Source organism: Vidua macroura, chromosome 18, assembly GCF_024509145.1.
Source record: "Vidua macroura isolate BioBank_ID:100142 chromosome 18, ASM2450914v1, whole genome shotgun sequence".
Classification (NCBI taxonomy): domain Eukaryota; kingdom Metazoa; phylum Chordata; class Aves; order Passeriformes; family Viduidae; genus Vidua; species Vidua macroura.
Genome location: NC_071588.1, coordinates 4363360 through 4381982, shown reverse-complemented (window position 1 = coordinate 4381982; position 18623 = coordinate 4363360). Strand labels below are relative to the sequence as shown.

Here is an 18623-nt window from a genome sequence, read left to right as displayed (position 1 = left end):
CATTAAGAGCAGAAAAAAAGTTCTGTCTTCACATCTCATCCCCTCCATACTCTGTGGTAAACTGGCAAGCACAAGGAAATACATTTGTCATGGATCTTGTGGGTTTTAATTGTGCAAGGATATTGGGAGTATTTCCACATTTCAGCCTCGCTGTGCTGAGCCCAAAGGACCCAGTGTCATCACAGACTTCAAACTGCCTCTGCTTAGAGGCCACCTTCCTGGCAGAGAAGGTTGGTCCCTGTTTTGATGATGGGTTTATAGGAAATAAAATCTGGTCTCAAGAAAAGACCTGGACAGTCCAAGCTAATATTTTCTGGGGCTGGATCTCTGCTGATGTGGGATTTGACCTTGGCTCAGATGTTTGATCTGTGTATTTCTGGTCCTTGGAGGTAACACTGTCCTAAATTCGTGTCATTATCATCAGACTTCACTCTCTGGTGGCTGAGCCACGCTTTAAAAGCTTCTGGTGAAAGAGGAGGAAGAATTACTCAGAATGAATTATTCTCTTTCCAGATTGCTCCAAGCCCTGTCCAGCCTGGCCTTGGACACTTCCAGGGATCCAGGGGCTGCCACAGCTTCTGTGGGCACCCTGTGCCAGGGCCTCAGCACCCTCCCATCCTCATCCCTCCCATCCTCAACCCTCCCATCCTCATCCCTCACTCCCGCAGCGCTGAGGCTCAGACCGGGCGCTGCCTTCCCGGGGCTGTCCCGGCTCCGTTCCCGCTCCCGCGCCCTTTCCCGCGGCCATCCCGGCACTGGCGGCGGGGACAGGCGGGGACAGGCGGGGACAGGCGGGGACAGGCGGGGACAGGCGGCTCCGGCCGCTGCCTCCGCTCCGCTTCCCGCAGCGCCGAGCGCGGCACCGGCTACCGGGGACGGAGCTCCCGGCCCCGACCGCTGAGCATCGGGCACTGAGCACCGGTACCGGGCATCGGGTACCGGGCACCGGGCACCGAGCACCGGTACCGGGCACCGGGCGTTGGGCACCGGCTCCCCCGAGCCGCCCCCCGCCCCCGCTCCGCTCTCCTCCCGCCGGTGCCCGTTTGAACGGGCGGATCCCTCCCCCTCCTCCCTCCGGAAAGTTGCACAAAGTTGGGTTAATCTGGGCTCTTCCCCCTGTTTATTCGCTGCTCTCCGCTGGGACGCGCCGCCCGCCCGCCCTGCCCGGGCCGGTGCCGCGGGGCGGGGGCACCGGAGGCACCGGGGGCGGGGGGCGGCCCTGCCCGGCCCTGCCCCGGCGCTGACCCCGGGCCGGGCCGCGCATGCTCGGGGCTGGACAGCTCCGGAGAGGGAAATTTAAACCGGGGCCGGAGCGCGGCCCCGCCGCCGGCCCCGCGCACTGAGCGCCCGCCGAGCTCCGGGCGGCCCCGGGGCCCCGCCCGACAGGTTGGTGCACGGAGCGGCGGCAGCGCCGGGCGGGGGTCGGGGGGTCGGGGATGGGCACCCCCGGGCTCCTTCATCCCGGGGTAGCGGGGATGGGGAACCCCCGGCTCCCTGCGTCCATCCATCCCCGGGGCGGCGGGGCTGCGAATCCCAGGGCTCGCTCCATCCTGAGGCACCAGGGCTGGGGACCCCCGGGCGCTTCCATCCCCGGGGCAGCGGCTCTGGGGAGCCGGTCTCCCCCTGAAGCCCCGAGGCAGCGGGTCTGGGGTTTTTCCGCGCTCGCTCCATCCCCGCGGGTGCGGGGCTGGGGTTCTCCCCGGCTCCCTCCATCCCTGGGGCAGCGGTTTGGGGATTCTCCCGGATTTGGGATTCCCTTTCCATCCGCGGGGCTGGGAACCACCAGGCTCTCTCCATCCGTGGGGCAGCGGTGCTGGGATTCTCCCGGGCTCCCCTTCCATCTCTGGGCGTCCAGGGCTGGGGTGTCCCGGTTCCCCTCATCCCCGGGCAGCCCGGGCGCGCTCGGAGCGCTGCAGCTCCCGCAGCTTTTTCACCCAAAAATGCGACGGATGCTGTTTGGGAGACAAGAGCAGCCCAAGGCGAGAGCGCTCCCGGCTGGCTCGGTGCTCCCGGTACCCCCAGCCCTGTCGGTAGCTGTCCCTCCCTCAGGGGTCCCTCTCTGGGATGGGATCATCCCCCCGTGAAGTGTTTTCCTGCCTTTCCCAGTGCCAGCAGCGCACCTGGCGGTGCCGGTGCCCGGGCCGGGCTGTGCCGTGCCCCGGTGCCGGGGCTCGGGCGGGGTCGGTGGCTCCCGCCGCTGCTGAAGTGCTGGATAGCTACTGCTGCTGACCGCTGCCTTCTGCTGCTTCCCCAGGAGATGATAGAGAGCGATATCCCGTCCATAATGTCAGGAATCATTAGGAATTCAGGGCAAAACCACCACCCCTCGCAGGAGTACAGGTGAGGTTTTATCCGTTTCAAAAACGTGCACTGCACTGGCACAGCTGCCAACTCCTCTTGCTTCCTCCTTGCTTCCTAAAAAAAATCCTTTTAGCATGTAGAAATCCACTTTTCTTCTTCTTCTTCTGTATTTTTTTTAAGCTATCTGGATTATTGCTCCACTCTAAATAAGATTTCTAAGGCTGATGGCCAGTTACAATGCATTCCTTATTTAAAAACATTCCTGTTTAAAGTATTCACAATGGTGGCATGTGGATGAAGGCTGGACTTGCTAATCTTGGAAGTCTTTTACATCCATAATCATTCTATAATTCTATGATTCTCTGATTTTGATACTAACCTATATTTGATAAATACACCTCCAAAACCTTGGGCTGACCTCTCTCTAAATTCTCTGTCCTGTGCAAGCATTGCCACAGAAGGATATTCTCGTCAAAATATAACAATTTAAAAGTTCCCTTGCAGATCACTTTTTGCATTGTTATGGAGCAGTCATGGAGAGACTAAACAAGAGACACTGGAGGAGCTTTTAATTAAAACAAGCACTTGTGTAGCCCTCCAAAGCACTGACAACATGTCAAAGGGCTTTTAATATGGGTGGGAACAAACCTGGCTTTGCCAAGAGCCTTTCATAATTTAATTTACCTGCACCACCATGCTTCCATTTATCATTTCAAAGCATTGTTAGAGGTTGCAGGAGGGTTCTGCATGAGTTACAGAGCCCTGGGTTATGTTAGGTTACATTTTGTCACATGATGCAAAGCTCCAATAAATACAGAACACACACAACATGCCCCAGTTCTCACAACAAAACAGAGAGCAAACCAGAAGAAAATTAATTAATTTTTTTAATGTAAAATGAGCATTGAGAGACTCATTCCTCCCAGCCTGAGGGGTTTGCAACCTTTCCTGTGGCTGCTGCAGGTATTCTTCTCTGGCCTCTCTCTATTCAAAATGCAAAGGCTGCAGCTCAGCCTCTTGCAGCTCAGCAAGGGATTTGTTTTAGTCCCTGCAGCCTCTGGGGAAAAGGTTTGTGGCTCTGGTTCTGCTCTTTCCCGAGGCACTGTTTGCTCTGGGCATTTTTCTTGGCTACGTAAATATTGGTGAAGAAATTATTTGGGATTTAAGGAAGGGTGTGGGTGAGAGGGACTTTTTGGGATGTGGATTTAAGGCTGGATCTTCAGTGCCCTGCACAACTCACCACCTCAACAAAGCCCCTTTTTTAGGGAGAGAACTGTTCTTTAACTCAGAGCTGCAGGGAAAAAAAAAAAAGGCTTTTTGGGGGAGAAAGATAGGATTTCTCTTACTGCAGTAAAAAAAAATCATAACTTTCTTCTTTTCCTCTTTTTAAAAACCAGCTTTGGGTCCTCTGTGAAACGTTTTGAACTCAGTTCTCTAAAGTTTTTCACCCACTTGTGATTTCTTTGCCGCGGCTTTAAAACGAATTATTTGACCTCGTTTAATAGTGGCAAATTCTGATAAAAATGCATAAAATCTGAACTGCACCATAAATGCAGAGCAGTATTTGTCCTACTTCATGAGAAAACACTTTGGATTATGTAAAAGAAAATCTTTTAGACTGAATGATTTTAAGAAAAGAATAGACCTGTCAAATTCTATCAGCTCTGTTTACTCTCCTGCTGTCACCACAGTCCAAGACTGGAACCCACAGTCCCGAGTTCTCCATGGGGGAGCATCAAGGCTCCACAAAATGGGGAATGGCCTCCAATTAGCGAGTGGGAGGCTGGGGCTGTGCTGAGAATACTCTTCTGTCTCATTTGGAATCTTTCAATGGGACAGTTGGACTTGGAGGAGCCCCGGCTTTGCAGCGAGGAGGAAAGGCTGGGAAGGGAGGGGATTGAACCCCCAGACACCCATCATGATTATGCTTACAGCTGGAAAACCTGGGATTTGGGATTTTTTTTTTTAATTTTTTGGTTTTTCTTTTTTTTTTTGTAAAAGGAATGCGGGAAAAAAAATCTGATTTTAACAGATCTTTGAATTGTGCAGCTCCAAAGCATCTGCAGTAAATTTGCTGTGGCTCGGGGTGGTGCTGAGGTTTGGGCTGCTTTTGGCTGCTGTGTGAAATCTCAGGACTTTTTGCACCCCAGTAAAATGATTTTAGGCAAATATCTCTCCCACCAGTGCAGCTGTGGGATATAAAGCAGCACAGGGATGATTAAGGGCCATCAGATCTCCTCCACTGCCTGTTTTTATGGCGCTGTCACTGCCTGGCTGCAATGTGAAGTAATTCTTTATTTTAGCAGCTGCCTCTCTTAGTTTCCTACAGAAAATACCACCATATTCCATATATTCACCCTTGCAGGGCTGACAAATACTTCTAATGATTCCATATCGCATTTAAGGGGATGAAAATAGAGAATTGTAACACACTGAGATTTTTTAACCCTTAGCACTTCATCCTTGTTAATCATAATTAATAATTTAACATGTTTTAGTGCCAGTATTTTGATTTTAAATCACAGCACTGGCAGACCAGAAGTTTCTATGCAGTGGTGGTTCCAGAACAGAGCTGTGCAAATTATAGGAGCCAGCTCCAGGCTTTTCCCATGGAATTTATGGGCTGATTCCTGGGAATTCAGGTTCTTCAGCTCTTGGGCCTTGTAGCAATTCAGGCAATACTTTTAATTGAAATATGAAATCTCTCATTTTGATTTTAAGATCTGATTCAACAATATTTGGTGTAAGGACCACATTTCTATGTTTTTTTGTGTTATTATGTATTTCCATCTGACAGAAGCATTGTGGAGAATTTTGAAGGCATTGCAATGCATTTTCTATATGTTAAACAGGAAATAAGCTTTAAATTACCTATTTTTGATCAAAAGGTGTTAATCATTAATAATTCAATATATTAGTGGATTAAACTATCCTTTACCCCATTTTAATTATCTCTTTGATTCTTAAAAAAATTTCCTATATTCATTAGCTCATTAGTCTGATCAATTTTTCCCTTAATTACTTTATGTTGTCACAGTTTAGTGTAAAATCAGATTAAGAAGCACAGGACCGCTGTACTCCATAAATTCCAGATGTGACAGGAAAAAGGTGACAAATCTCTAATTTGAGCACATTTGTTGTGCTCTCATGTCTGGGTTTTTTTTGGTTTTGTTTTGTTTTTTTTTGCATGGGGGTTTCTGGAGAGGAAGTGACACCTCTGTCCCCTGGCATGGAGGGATGGATGGATGGATGGATGGATGGATGGATGGATGGATGGGAGTGTGCACACAAAAGGTTACAAATGCATCACTAACAACACCCTAATTGTTCCTGGAGAAAGTGCCAGTGTCCATTCCCGTGACATTCCCGTGCGTGTCTGACAGGCAGTGAGATAATGACTCCGAGTGCCCCAGGAATTCCAGCACGGGAGTTGCTTCATTCTTTCCCAAAAAAAAAAAAAAAAAAAAAAAAGTGAGAAACCTCCAAGGAATCAGTCAAACTGGATTGATTTAAGTGGATTAGCACGACTGTTTCCTCGGCACTCCTGAAATGTGCTGATCTGGAGGAATAAAAATTTGTGGCCTTTTGCTTCTCCCCAAGTCCCGCGGTGACGGCGGAGCTGGAGGGGCTGGTTTGGGGCAGCACCTCGGGGTCCTGTGGGAGCAGAAGGGGCTCATCCCTTCCCTCAGAAAGGGTGCTTGGCCAAAACAGGGGGAGAGAAAGGGAACTGGGACTTTTCCAGCGTTCCTGGGGGATCTCAGAGGCTCATTGCACCCACTGACAAGTGCAGGAAGAGGAGCTGCTGCAGGCCCAGCGACTGAGGGGGTCCTGAGAGCCCTGCCCAGGGACAGCCTGTAGAGCTGATATTCCCTTTACACTGCACTGACCCCTACACAAGGCTCCAGTGCTAATGAGCAGCAATTTCCCAGGAAAAAGTAGCTTCCCTGTCAGACCATGGTCCTGGTTTTAATATAAAACATTCCTCTAGTGCCTGATGCTTCAGCACTTTTTGCTTGTTCTAACATCGGTCAAAGAGCTGATTTTTGAGTTGTTTGGTTTGGGATTTTTGACCAAACAGGTTCCAGAGTTAGATCCCAGCTGTATTTAGCAAATCCCAGCCTAGGGATGGTCAGAGCAGAGCAGGGAATGAGTGGCTGGGGGTGCAATGCTGCCTGACCTCTCGTTTCCTCTTGGGTTTAAGCATTACACATTTCACTGTAATCCACTTTTCACTGATCCCACAGTGAACTGGTGTAATGGGGGTTGTGAAATGGGGAGTTGGGATGGATAAAAGGCTCCAGGAGTGCAGCTGTAGCCTGTTCTTAGTGCCAAGTACCTGTGCAGGTGATTTTCAGAGTCCAGCGTGGTGCAAGGAAAGAGACCATCACCACCTGCCAGGTTAATGATGTTATTTGCTTTTTCCTCACTAGTTTTTGTTCTGATAATGCAATATTTCTTGAGTTATAGATAAGGAGGGACCTTCTTTATCCCTGGAAAGCTGCTTAATTTTTGTTCTGATTTCCAGCAAGGCCAGAAATAACTCAAAGATCTTGAAGACAGAGAGAGGGGGTGGGATGATGGTTTGGGACTGGGTGTGTGTTGTGCCTTCCAGGAGGAATTACAGACCAAAAACTCTGGGAGCTGGTGGGTAAAGCAGGAGAGGAGCTGGGGCAGAAACAAGTTGAAAGGGACAGCTGATTGTGAGTGTGGAAACCAGAAAACAGTGGGGGGAAAAGCACCTGGGAGGCAGGAAAATGGGAGGGGAAGGAGCAGAGCAGCTGGAATGAGGAGCTGAAGGACAGGGGGAAGTTGAATCCTTCAGTAAAACAGAGCACCCTTCTCACCATGGACACAGCTTGAGAGTCACAATACAAATCTTTTCCTTGTCTTGCACATAAGAACTCTGTGCTTGCCCTGAGGATTTTGTGTAATCCCAGACAAAGGAAAACACCACTGCTAGAAGAGGTTTTCTTTGGACTCTTCCTGTCCAATTGTCTCTGACTGAATAAACGATTGCAAACAGCTAATTAAGAACCTATCACCCAATTGCTCCTGCCTGTTGAGCAGTTGTGTCACCTAAGTCTGGGCTAAAAACTCAGGTGGCAGTGCTGAAAATGGGAAAAAACCTGTCCATTGAGTGAGACTTAAAACCGTGGAAAACCCCAAATGCAGCTGCAGGGTTTTGGCCTGGCTCTGTTGCAGGTGGAGGTGATGGGTTCTTGAGGAGAGGGTCCTTACAGTCTCCAGGCATGAGTTCACCATCCCATGCAATAGGGACGTGGATAATTCATGGATAATTCCCCTGGCAGTGGTTCCCAAGGTGAGGAACCACTTTGAGCTCAGCCTGAGGAAAGGTGGCAAAGCCCCACTGGTGGGTGCAGACTCAGATCCAGCTCTGGTGTTAAACTCCTGCAAGGTCTGGCCAGGAATGACTCCAATTCCACGTTGTGCCAGCAGGATGCTCTTGATGGTGGGGAGAAAAAGGTGAAGATACCTTTAGGTAGCTGTGAGTGAGGATTTTGTACTGCTGGCAGGCTCTGGTGAGCTTTGCCAGGTGAGCCCAGCATCAGATCTGGAAAGGGCTCTCATTCCAAGGTGCTCCTGATCCAATTATCCTGATGGGGTAAATATTTTGGGCAGATAACTCCAGAGCAGATTGTACAGACTAACAGTGCCATGGAGCATTTCTGTAGCACACCCAGTTTTCCAGGCACTTTTCACAGGAGGATCTATGGATCAGCATCCTGGGATACACAGGAGAACTGGGCTTTAAACCCTCAGCACCCTCTGGATTCTCATCCTTGCAGGTGCCTTTCTGGGAGAGAAACAGAAGCAGGGGATGTTTTCCTGCAGAGAGTTGAAAGCAGAGGGGTAAAAGTGGAGTTGCACCATTTCACCACACCCTGAAAAACAACACCACGTTTGCAACACATCTGGTGGGACTGCAGCCTCCCCTTGCCGGGGCTCAGTGGCTCCGTGGCTGTTCCAGGAGCCCTGGGAATGAGCAGGGGAGGCTCAGCAGTGCATTAATTACAGCCTATCACTATTTATCTCATTTACATGCACTGAAAGGCTGCTTTTATCACAGTGCCCCATTGTGCCAGGGGCTGTGAACACCCAGCCAAAGGCAGGAGCTCTGACTCCTGGGGTTTATCCTCCTGAGGTTTATCCTCCTGGGGTTTATCCTCCTGAGGTTTACCCTCCAAAGTGATGAGCAGGGTGGTGGTGGGGAACAGAATCCAATCCCACCTGGCATTCCAACATGTACTTATGGGTCTGTAGCTGTCTTGGCACAGGCAATTTTCAGGTCAGGAAGATTGAACCCCAGGAGATGACAATGTTGGTTATTCCCGTGCTTGGCTCTCTTTTTTTTTTTTTTTTTTTTTTTTTTTGCAGTTAAATTGGAATTTCTTCACTGGAAGCAGGGCACACATTGAGCCTGTGGCCTGGGAGATGTGCTGGGCTTATGCTACAGAATATCCCCAGACTTTTAAAACTCCTCAGCCAGGCAGCAATGGGAATTCTTTAAAATTTCACCTTCTTTAAGACATGACAGATCTCAACATTGGTTTTGAAGGCAGCCTGAAGAATAATCTTTAAACGTGAAACCATGGAATCATAGAATTATCAAATCATGGAAACACAGAATCCCAAAATGGTTTGGGTTGGCAGGGACCTTAAATATCTTGTTTCAACCCTCTGCCATGGGCAGGGATGTAATTCTGATTGAATTTGCTTTTTCTCTCATTTTTAATAGAATGTTAATCTGATAACTAGCAAATCCATTTTTAAAAAAAGCTTAGTGAACAGGCTGGGGTGGTTTTAAAAGAAATGTAAACTCAAATTCAAACTGTGAAAGAACTGTAAAGAAGGGAAGGGAAGGGAAGGGAAGGGAAGGGAAGGGAAGGGAAGGGAAGGGAAGGGAAGGGAAGGGAAGGGAAGGGAAGGGAAGGGAAGGGAAGGGAAGGGAAGGGAAGGGAAGGGAAGGGAAGGGAAGGGAAGGGAAGGGAAGGGAAGGGAAGGGAAGGGAAGGGAAGGGAAGGGAAGGGAAGGGAAGGGAAGGCCATAGACTTGGAGAAAGAGCCATTTTGCACTCTTCCCTAGTTATTAAATACAACTGCATCTTCATAACCGTTTAAAACAGAGCCTCATGGCAGTGACAGCAATTTTCCAGCCGACACCAGACCCTTTCCTCGGCCCTGTTCGTGTCCCTGGAGCGGCTGCTGAGCGGGACACGCAGTCCCACGTTCCCACGGGGGATCCGCGGGCTGGGTGCATCCCGGGTGAGGGTGAGGCAGGAGCCGGCGCTGCCCGGGGATGCTGCCCGGGGATGCTGCCCGGGGATGCTGCCCGGCAGGGCTGATGCGGGCGCTGCCAGCGGCGTGCGCGGGGCGCTGACCCCGTTAGTGCCGCCCGGGCCGGCAGCGCTGGCAGGGCGCGGGGTGCCAGATGGCGAGGGGACGTGTGTTGTGTGTCGCCTGTCACTCGGGGCAGATTAATGGGAGGTTTGTAAAAAAGGAGCGGGTGGGACAATTAAGCGGGGTCCCCAAAGACAATGGGGGCCACGTGCCGCGGGCGGCGGGCGTTGGGCGCACAAAGGGCCGGCGGCTCCCCCTCAATGGAACCAACTGTTGCAAACGACCCCGAGCCTGCCCGGTTTTTCAAATCATTTCATGCCCCTGTTTTCTTCCAATCCAGCCAATCTCCGCGCCGGGAGAGCCGTCACCTGATGGGCTTTTTTTTTTTTTTTTTTTTTTTTTTTTTTTTTTTTTTTTAATGGATGGAAGTCCCCAGGCCTCGCGAAATAACGGCGTAACCATGGCGATGCTAATTATTGCCCTGTAACTACAGTAGGAGAGAGAACACGGGCTAGGCTGCGAGGGAGATTTGAAGAGGGTTTTTTCTTTAGCTCTTGGTCCCGCGTTGATTTCCGCCCCCCCTCCCTTCTCCTTTACAAAATCTTTTTGCAAACAAGTGGCATTTTGCTTTAAAGATCTCCCCGACAGAGGTTCAGGGAGCCTTGATAGGTGTTTCTGGAATTCCTGAATAGAGGAGCTGAAAGCTCCAGGGTAGGCAGGCACTGGAGTTCTGCCTCGTTCTTTTAAGCTGATTTAGAGTCATGTAAGACATAAAAGATGCTTCAGCAAGAGACCAGATTTATTTAAGGTTTCTGCAGCATCACTTGGCAGCAAACACACATCAGCAGCAGACACCACTTTAACACATCTCTGAGAGCTCTTGAAAGCAAAAGGGTTTGAAAGCAAAATCAACTGCATCCAACTAAATTATGTTCTTCTGAGAGATAAAGATGTTTTCCTGGATCTGAATCCCTTTAGGTTTACCCTGCGTGTCGAGTGACAACTTCCTGACACGTCCTAATTACTGCTTTACTCCTCCAGGTACCAGTGACTCCTGTAATACTGTTCCACATAAATTAATTAATTTAGCCTTTCATTTGCAAGAGTTCTTTTATCGACTTTAATGGGGAGTTTGGACCACACAGGAATTTTTGAGTACTGTAAATATATTCCAATATTCCCGTTTTGTACCATATGCTCCATCAGAAGCAAAGCAAAACAGGTGATTTGGAGCATGTAAAAGGTGTCAAAAGGAGAGCTTTAAACCAAAAGCAGCCTGTCACAGCTGTGCCTGCTGTTGTTGCTGATGCCTGGCAGATATGGTGCCTCCAGTCTCAAACCTTTCATTCTGGTCCTTTACTCTGTCAAAAACTGCCTAAAAATTGTTTTTTTAAGTATCAATAACTTCACATATCTGAATGGAAGATATCAGCAGTTCAGTCTGTGAAGTTCTTTTTATGCAGCTGCTGATCTGTCACCACTGACAGGATCCAGGGGCTGGAAAAGTTTTTCCAGGTGTTCCAGCAGCAGCAGCACACACATTCCCCAGGAGGTGGGCACAAAACTCCTTCCAAGGCTCTGGATTGCAGGGTTAATATAGAAAGATCAGGTTCTAAGTCCTGGTTTCTCCCCCATCAAAGCCAAACAAGTGCAAATTTCTGACAGATGTGAAAATAAGGAATAATTTTGGGTTTGTTTCCAGGCAGTTTCTCTGCTGGGTTCCTGGGCCTTCTTCCCCTAAAAATGCTCCACAAGAGGTTTTCTTAACCAGAGTGTTTCAGACTGGCCAAAGGAACACAAGACCAGGCAAAGGGTGTCAGTAACCAGCTGTAAAACCGCAGGGCACATCTGGATTTGGACACAGAATTCCAGCCTGGTGGTTCTTCCCACTGACCTGCAGGAGCTTTGGCACCCCAGCCATCTCTTTCCAGGGACAATGCAGCCCCATCCCTGCTCCTGGTAACCTTCCCTGCTGCTTTGCAGACTCCTGGCTTCAGACCCGTCCCAGCTGAGTGAGGATGAGCTCCCAGGGGATTTGCAGTCCCTGTCCTGGCTGACATCCGTGGATGTGCCTCGGCTCCAACAGATGGCCAGTGGGAGAATGGATTTCAGCCTGGGGGCCCAGAATGCCATGCTCCAGCAGACAGGTACTGTGGGGTGGGAAATGGGAATAGGGAACAACTGCTCCTTAAACAGCACAACCTGCCCCTGCCACTCCCCCTCAGGCTCCCTTTTCCTGTCCTTTTACATTTTGCTTCCTGGAGCGTGTTGGCTTCTCATGAGGGCTCTGCTGGTGCCTTCCCCTCATTCCAAGAGGGAGAGAGCTCCAGCACTGGCAACACTCAGATCCCATGGGAATTTCTGCTCAGTGCGGCTGCTGGTGACTTGTTGGGCTGAGGTATTTTAAGTCCTGGCTTTCAGAGGTTTTCAACAGCTCTGAAATTAGATAATTAATCTTTCTGCTTTGTTTCAACACTGATAAAACAAAGGGCACCTCATTTACCTTGCACCTCTTTGCTTCTTGCAGCCTTGCAGCGTGTGCAGGTTGAACTCCTTTCTTTCCCTTGTGAACATCCTTTAGGTAAACACACATCACAGAGCCCAGCGTGTCACCCTGCCTGCCTGAGAGCACAAATCCAGCTAATGCTGGATGTGTTATTTCTCTTTTGTAAGACACAGTGTCTGTGTCACCACCGAGGGCTGTTAAACAGCTGCCACCTCTCATTCCCTGCCTAACAAGTTTTGGGAGCAGCTGATGTCATCTGGGCAAGCTGTGAAAAGCCAGAGAAGTTGGATTCTCCACTCCAGAGCTTCCCTGTGCTCAGCTGCATCTATTAACCCCCTTCCCTGAACTGTGCTTCCATGGGAGCATTCCTTGCCTTCCTCTCTCCACGCCAGGTCCCGTGGGGAGCACGATGCACTCGACACCCGGGGCGATGATCCATGTCCAAGCCAGCCTCCCACAGGGAATCCTGGGCCTCAATTCCATTTCAACACATGGAGCCAATGTAAGAGCAGGCCTTGGTGACTCATTATTGCCCCAGCTCCTGGGACAAGGTGGTGATAATTCCTTGACTGTTGTGTTTCTCTCGGCAGATGAGCCCCTACGCCGTGGGTGGGCAGCTGTCCCCTGGTTTGCAAACACAGCAACAGCTCTTCCCTCCTCCTCCTCCTCCTCCTCCTCATCCTCCTCCTCACTCCCAGCAGATGTTTGCCCTGGCCCAGAACCCCCAGCAGGTACTGGTATGTTCTTGTTGTCTGTCTTGAAGTACCTGCCAAGATCAAATCTAGATGTCTTTTAAAAGGAAACCAAAATATCCCTAAACCCACGCACCCACGGACATTTTGCATCCAACAATTCCCTTCTTTTCCCTCTGCACGCAGTGTAACCCAGCAGCAATCTACAACACATCCTATGGGACACAGCCACACTATTCCCAGCCACGCCTGGCTCCCCACTCTGCCCAGGAGCTGCACCCAAAGCATTATCCCAAGCCCATCTATTCCTACAGGTGAGTGGGGAGCAGGGAGCACATTGCCTACAGCCTGTCCTGGGATGGCTGTGACACTGCAGGGGTGTCTGAGTCCTTTGGAAGGGAACAAAAATCCCCTCATCCACGCAGGAGTTCTGTGGAAGCTGCCTCTGAGGGGTAGCAGGACTGAACAAGCAAAGTAATTCCTGGAGAGCAGCACAGTGGGGAGTAACAGCACAGAGGAGTAAAATCTGAGGATCAGGGGGAAGTGGTCACAGCACCAGGCCTGGCAGAGCCCAAGAAGAAGGGTTTGGACAATCCTTTTAGGAATGTGGAGTGACCCTTGGGGATGATGCTGTGCACGGCCAGGAGCTGGACTCAATGATCTTTGTGGGTCCCTTCTAAATCAGTTCAACCTGAGCCCTTGGGAACAGAAATCCCAGGATCCCAGCTGCTTGTGTCAGAAGAGGTGGGTCCAGGGTTGCTAGACCAGAAGAAGGTATGGAGTGACGGGACAAGAGGAGTGAGTTCCCACTGCCAGAGGGCAGGGTTAGCTGGGATATTGGGAAGGAATTCCCCCCTGTGAGGGTGGTGAGGCCCTGGCACTGGCTGCCCAGAGAAGCTGTGGAAGTGTCCAAGGCCAGGTTGGACGTGGCTTGGAGCAACCTGGGCTAGTGGAAGGTGGCAGGGGGTGGAACTGGATGAGCTTGAAGATCCCTTCCCACCCAAGCCATTCCATGATTCCAAGCCATTCCTGGCTTCCCTGCCCGCAGCTGTTTGATCGCGATGGCGCTGAAGAACAGCAAGACCGGGAGCCTGCCCGTGAGCGAGATCTACAGCTTCATGAAGGAGCACTTCCCCTACTTCAAGGTACCTGAGCATTCCCGACCTGGGAAATGCCACATCCCAGCCCCCTTTTCCCCACCCCCCACCCCGTGGCTGCTCCCATTAACCCCTTCCTGCCCCTCGCAGACTGCCCCGGATGGGTGGAAGAATTCCGTGCGCCACAACCTGTCCCTGAACAAGTGCTTTGAGAAGGTGGAGAACAAACTGAGCGGGACCTCCCGCAAGGGCTGCCTCTGGGCCCTCAACCCCGCCAAGATCGACAAGATGGAGGAGGAGATGCAGAAGTGGAAGAGGAAGGATTTGGCTGCTATTCACAGGAGCATGGCTAACCCAGGTAGGGCTGGTGTCCCACGTCCCCATCCTGCACATCCGTGGCATTCCCTGCACGGCTCCGCTGCCTCTGGGGTTGCTGTTTGTGGGAATATTTTAATATCAAGTCACATTTAATGCACTTTTCATAGAGAAGCAATTTAATGGTGTTTCTTGCCTGCTCTTCTGCAAAACTCTCCCTTTCCTAAGACATTTTCTTATTTATAAAATAGAATTTAATATTATTTAATACTATATTATTATAAATATTATGTATTTATATCTATTTACTATCTATATTATCTAATATATATTTATATAGACAAATATCTAATATTATATATAATAATATATATTATTATATTATATATTATATATATCTATAGATACTTTATATATCTATAATAGTCTATCTATATATATCAATTATATCTATATATTTATATTATATCAAATATTATCTATAGTATATTTATTATTTACATCTTATTTACTTATAATTCTTCCCCTTATTTATAACATTTCTTATTTATAAAGGAACACATTTTCAAAGCTTTCAGGAGCTCAGTATTGACAAAATCAACTGGAGTTTTTTTGCTACAAAATGCATGTAGTCAGTGATAAATTACATGCTATTTGTTTAAAAGCAAAGGGCCACTGCAACAGTCAGGAGTTTTTAGTAGTTATTTGGGAGATAAGCAGATTTTTTTTTGTATTTTTTTAATAGATAAGCAGAATTCTGAGTGTTTATCTGAGCACAGAAGTTCTGCAGCTGGGGGTGAGCTGCCATCAGGGGTGGTTGGGCTGTTCTGCAGTTTCATGATCATTTCTTAGCTCAGTCAGGGATAACCATGGAAGTGGATTTGGGGAAGGAATTAGGTGGCATTTCTTTGCTCCCTGCACAGTCACAGCCTGTGCTGGGTCCCACACGGTGACAGTCAGTTCATGCCATAAACGCGGCTGTGCTTTGGGCCGTCCCTGCTTACACAAACGGGTTAAAGCATCTCTTTTCCTCCTTGGGATGGGCAGAGGAGCTGGACAAGCTGATCACCGACAGACCCGAGAGCTGCAGGCGGCCCAACAAGCAGGCAGAGCCCGAGGGGCCCCCCCTGGGCCGGATCTCCGTGTCCCAGCTCCAGCCCCAGCCCATCATGACGCTGTCCCTGCAGTCCCTCCCGCTGCACCACCAGCTCCAGACCCAGGCTCGCCTCGCCCCCAACTCACCAGCACCCGCACAAACGCCTCCTCTGCACACCCTGCCCGACATGAGCCACAGCCCCCTGCCCCACCATCCCATGGGACGCGCCCCGGACTTCCCGAACGTGGCGGTGGACATGAGCACGGAGGTGGATGCTCTGGATCCGAGCATTATGGATTTCGCACTGCAAGGTACGGGGCAAGGCACTGGGGGAGGGCAGAGCTGGGGTCTGTGCATGTGTTTGTCACTGAATATCCAACCAGGATCCTCAGTGGGATGTTCTGGGATGAGGCTGGGTGTTGGCATCTGCAGGGTGACTTCCCGGGTCACCCTCAGTGGATTTTGTCCCTGTGCCAGGTGGGACAGCAAAGCACATTCCTGGCTCCAGTGCAGGCACTGCAGGGGGTGGAAGCAGGGGTGTCCAACCAGCTGGATCTGGGACACCACATCTCTCTGCCTTTGGGAAAACAGAGCTCTGCTCGTGCTTTGGGGTTCTCCTTCTGTGCAAGTAGAACTTTTCTGGTTTGTGGCAATGCCTGACATGGTCCTGGGTAGAGCACAGGTAGAGAGGTGCTGTCTGGAAAGGTCTGGAAGCGGAGGATTTGGGAGATAGACACACTTGCTGCCCAGAAAAGTCGGGAATCAGAGGATTTAACACATTTGCTGCCCAGAAAATCTGGAATCACAGGACTTGGGGGATCAGACACACTTGCTGGAGAAAGGTCTGGAATCACAGGATTTGGGGGATCAGACACACTTGCTGGAGAAAGGTCTGGAATCACAGGATTTGGGGGATCAGACACACTGCCCAGAAAATCTGGAATCACAGGATCTGGGGGATCAGACTTGGTGCCCTTTGCACCACCGTGGTCCCACCCTTGAGCAGCGAATGAAGCCCTTCAGTCCCGGCCCCGGGGACCTGGGGCTGTGCTGCTGTGAGCAGGATTCCATCTTTTCCAGGGAACATTTGGGAGGAGATGAAAGACGACAGCTTCAGCCTGGACACCCTGGGTGCCTTCAGCAACTCCCCCCTGCATCTCTCTGACTGCGAGCTGGGCACGCCCGGCCTCACGCCCGTGTCCAGCGGCAGCGACCGCTCCTTCTCCGACCTGCAGGTCACTGGCCTTTACACCACCTACACCACCCTGGACAATGTGGCAGCTGCTCAGTACATGAACCCCCAAGGCAACAAAGCCATCCCTCTGCTCTGAGCTTGGCACCGTTCCGCGGATCCCGAGGGACGGTTCTTCCCCGTGGTTAAAATCCGACCGGGAAGCTCCAAGGGCTCGTCCTGCTTTGGGATGTGTTGGCTGCTTCCAGCGTGTGAGGCCAAAATGAATCAAGCTGGGACTTGTAAAACCACTTCCCCCCATGGCAAGGGCGTGGACATTTGTGCTGTGGGACTGGGGAGCTCTCCAGAAGGACCTGGAAGGCAGCAGGAACTTTCACTTGAATGTAACTGAGCTAAAGACCACCCAGTTAAGGGAATTAAATTTATTCCACACCACGGTGAAGCTGCTGTGTCACCACTGTCACAGAAGCCACCACAAACCAAGGGGCTGGCCAGCCCCAAGTTGGTTGATTGTGCCCCTGGTGTGTCATTTTTTTCTTAATTTGCCAAATTGGACAAAGACCTCCCCCAGTTCCTGGAGACGTTTGCACCACTAACACTTTTCTGAAGTAACTGTTGTTAATTTATTGTTAGGAGGTAGGAAAAAAGGAGCAAAACCACTAAAAAAGGAAAACTCACCTCCCTAACAGATTGTTATATCTAGATTTGTAAAAGTCCTCACCCCTGAAGGAAGTGGTACTACTGAACTATTAAACTGATCACTGGCTAGAGGATTTTAGGAATTGTGCTGATTTTTAGAATTTTTTTAAAAAATAGATTTGTTTATAGTCTCGTGTATTGTGCTTCTGTCTATTCTTGTGCTAGGCAGTATTACTATTTGTAAATTTATTTATATTTATTGTTATGAAAAGAAATTATGTGAACTGGGCACTGATCAATTTGTATAATGCTGCAGTAACCTGTTTTTCAGCCACTAAATTATTCATCATCAGAACCACAACCATCTTATCACAGTTTTTACACTACATTTCTTTAATAAGCACTTTTGATACTGTGAAACTCATGCTTTTTAAAAAATTCAGAGACCAAATATTGTCACTGTACCTTTCATAATAGTCTTTGCTAATTAACTAAAAAACCTGATTCTAATGTTGCTTTTAAAAAAAATGTCAAACCCTGCTTTGTACTTGTTAACTTACATTGCAAATAATGTGATGAAACATCTGAAATATGCTGAATTTAGCATTTAGTCGACTTATACCTCTGTGAGCAAAAAGTGATATTTATATCTTGGGTTTTGTCTGTTCCTGTGCATTCAGAGAATTTCCTGATGCTGTATCCAGGTGCTCCCAGGCTTTTCTCTCCCACACCCATCCATGGATTAAAGCTGGAGGGTGCAGGATGCTGGAGTGGCCCCACAGGGCACTTTCTTGCTTGAAAATATGAAGATCAGGGGCTTGGAAACATCTGTGCCTGTATCCTCCCAGTGCATCCCTCCATGGCAACCTCTTCCAAAGGGCACCATGATGCTCCACATCATAATTTATTGTCCGAGGACAAATGTGATGAATGATCCTTTGCTGTGACTGGTGTCACCTACGATGTCTTTGCTTTTTTAAATAAACATTTCTTAGCACTACGCCTGGGACATTCTGGATGTGCTGTGTGCTGCCTGCTCTGGTGTCAGGCTGGGCTTCCCCAAGCTTCATTCCCTTTACAGACCCTGTGGCCAAGTTGAAGGTGGATCCTTGGCTCAAATCCTCCAGGAGAGTAAGAATTTACAGGTATTTACTGAAAGAGTTTACAGGTATTTACTGAAAGAATTTACAGGTATTTACTGAAAGAGTTTACAGGTATTTACTCTAAGAGTTCTTCCTCTGTGGTGTCACCCTGTTCCTGAAACCCTCTGAAATGCCTGGAAGGGCTCTGGAGTGGGAACGGGGGCTGGTAGGAGGGATGCTCAGAGCTGCCCCACCCCAAAGAGGTCCTGTGCCACAGAAAAGGGGCTGCCCAGTGCCAGAGACACCAGGGCTGCTCAGGACAATGACAGAAGACACAGAGGTCAG

General features: G+C 49.6%; 1 protein-coding gene across 3 annotated transcripts; it reads left to right on the top strand.

Annotated features, from left to right (window-relative positions):
- Positions 1-1012: 1012 nt before the first annotated feature.
- Positions 1013-18196, top strand: FOXN4 (forkhead box N4). Of its 3 annotated transcripts, none has more exons than XM_053993747.1 (10): positions 1013-1386; positions 2255-2340; positions 11643-11806; positions 12558-12667; positions 12756-12902; positions 13044-13171; positions 13906-14002; positions 14105-14312; positions 15317-15676; positions 17877-18196. In XM_053993747.1, the coding sequence occupies exons 2-10, from the start codon at positions 2258-2260 to the stop codon at positions 17993-17995; spliced, it is 1416 nt and encodes a 471-aa protein (XP_053849722.1). In that variant the 5' UTR covers positions 1013-1386; positions 2255-2257; the 3' UTR covers positions 17996-18196. The 3 variants fall into 3 exon arrangements, with proteins under 3 accessions (XP_053849722.1, XP_053849721.1, XP_053849720.1); XM_053993746.1 differs by lacking the exon at positions 17877-18196 and adding an exon at positions 16446-17741 and having other exon boundaries at positions 12756-12896; XM_053993745.1 differs by lacking the exon at positions 17877-18196 and adding an exon at positions 16446-17741.
- The last annotated feature ends 427 nt before the right edge of the window (positions 18197-18623 follow it).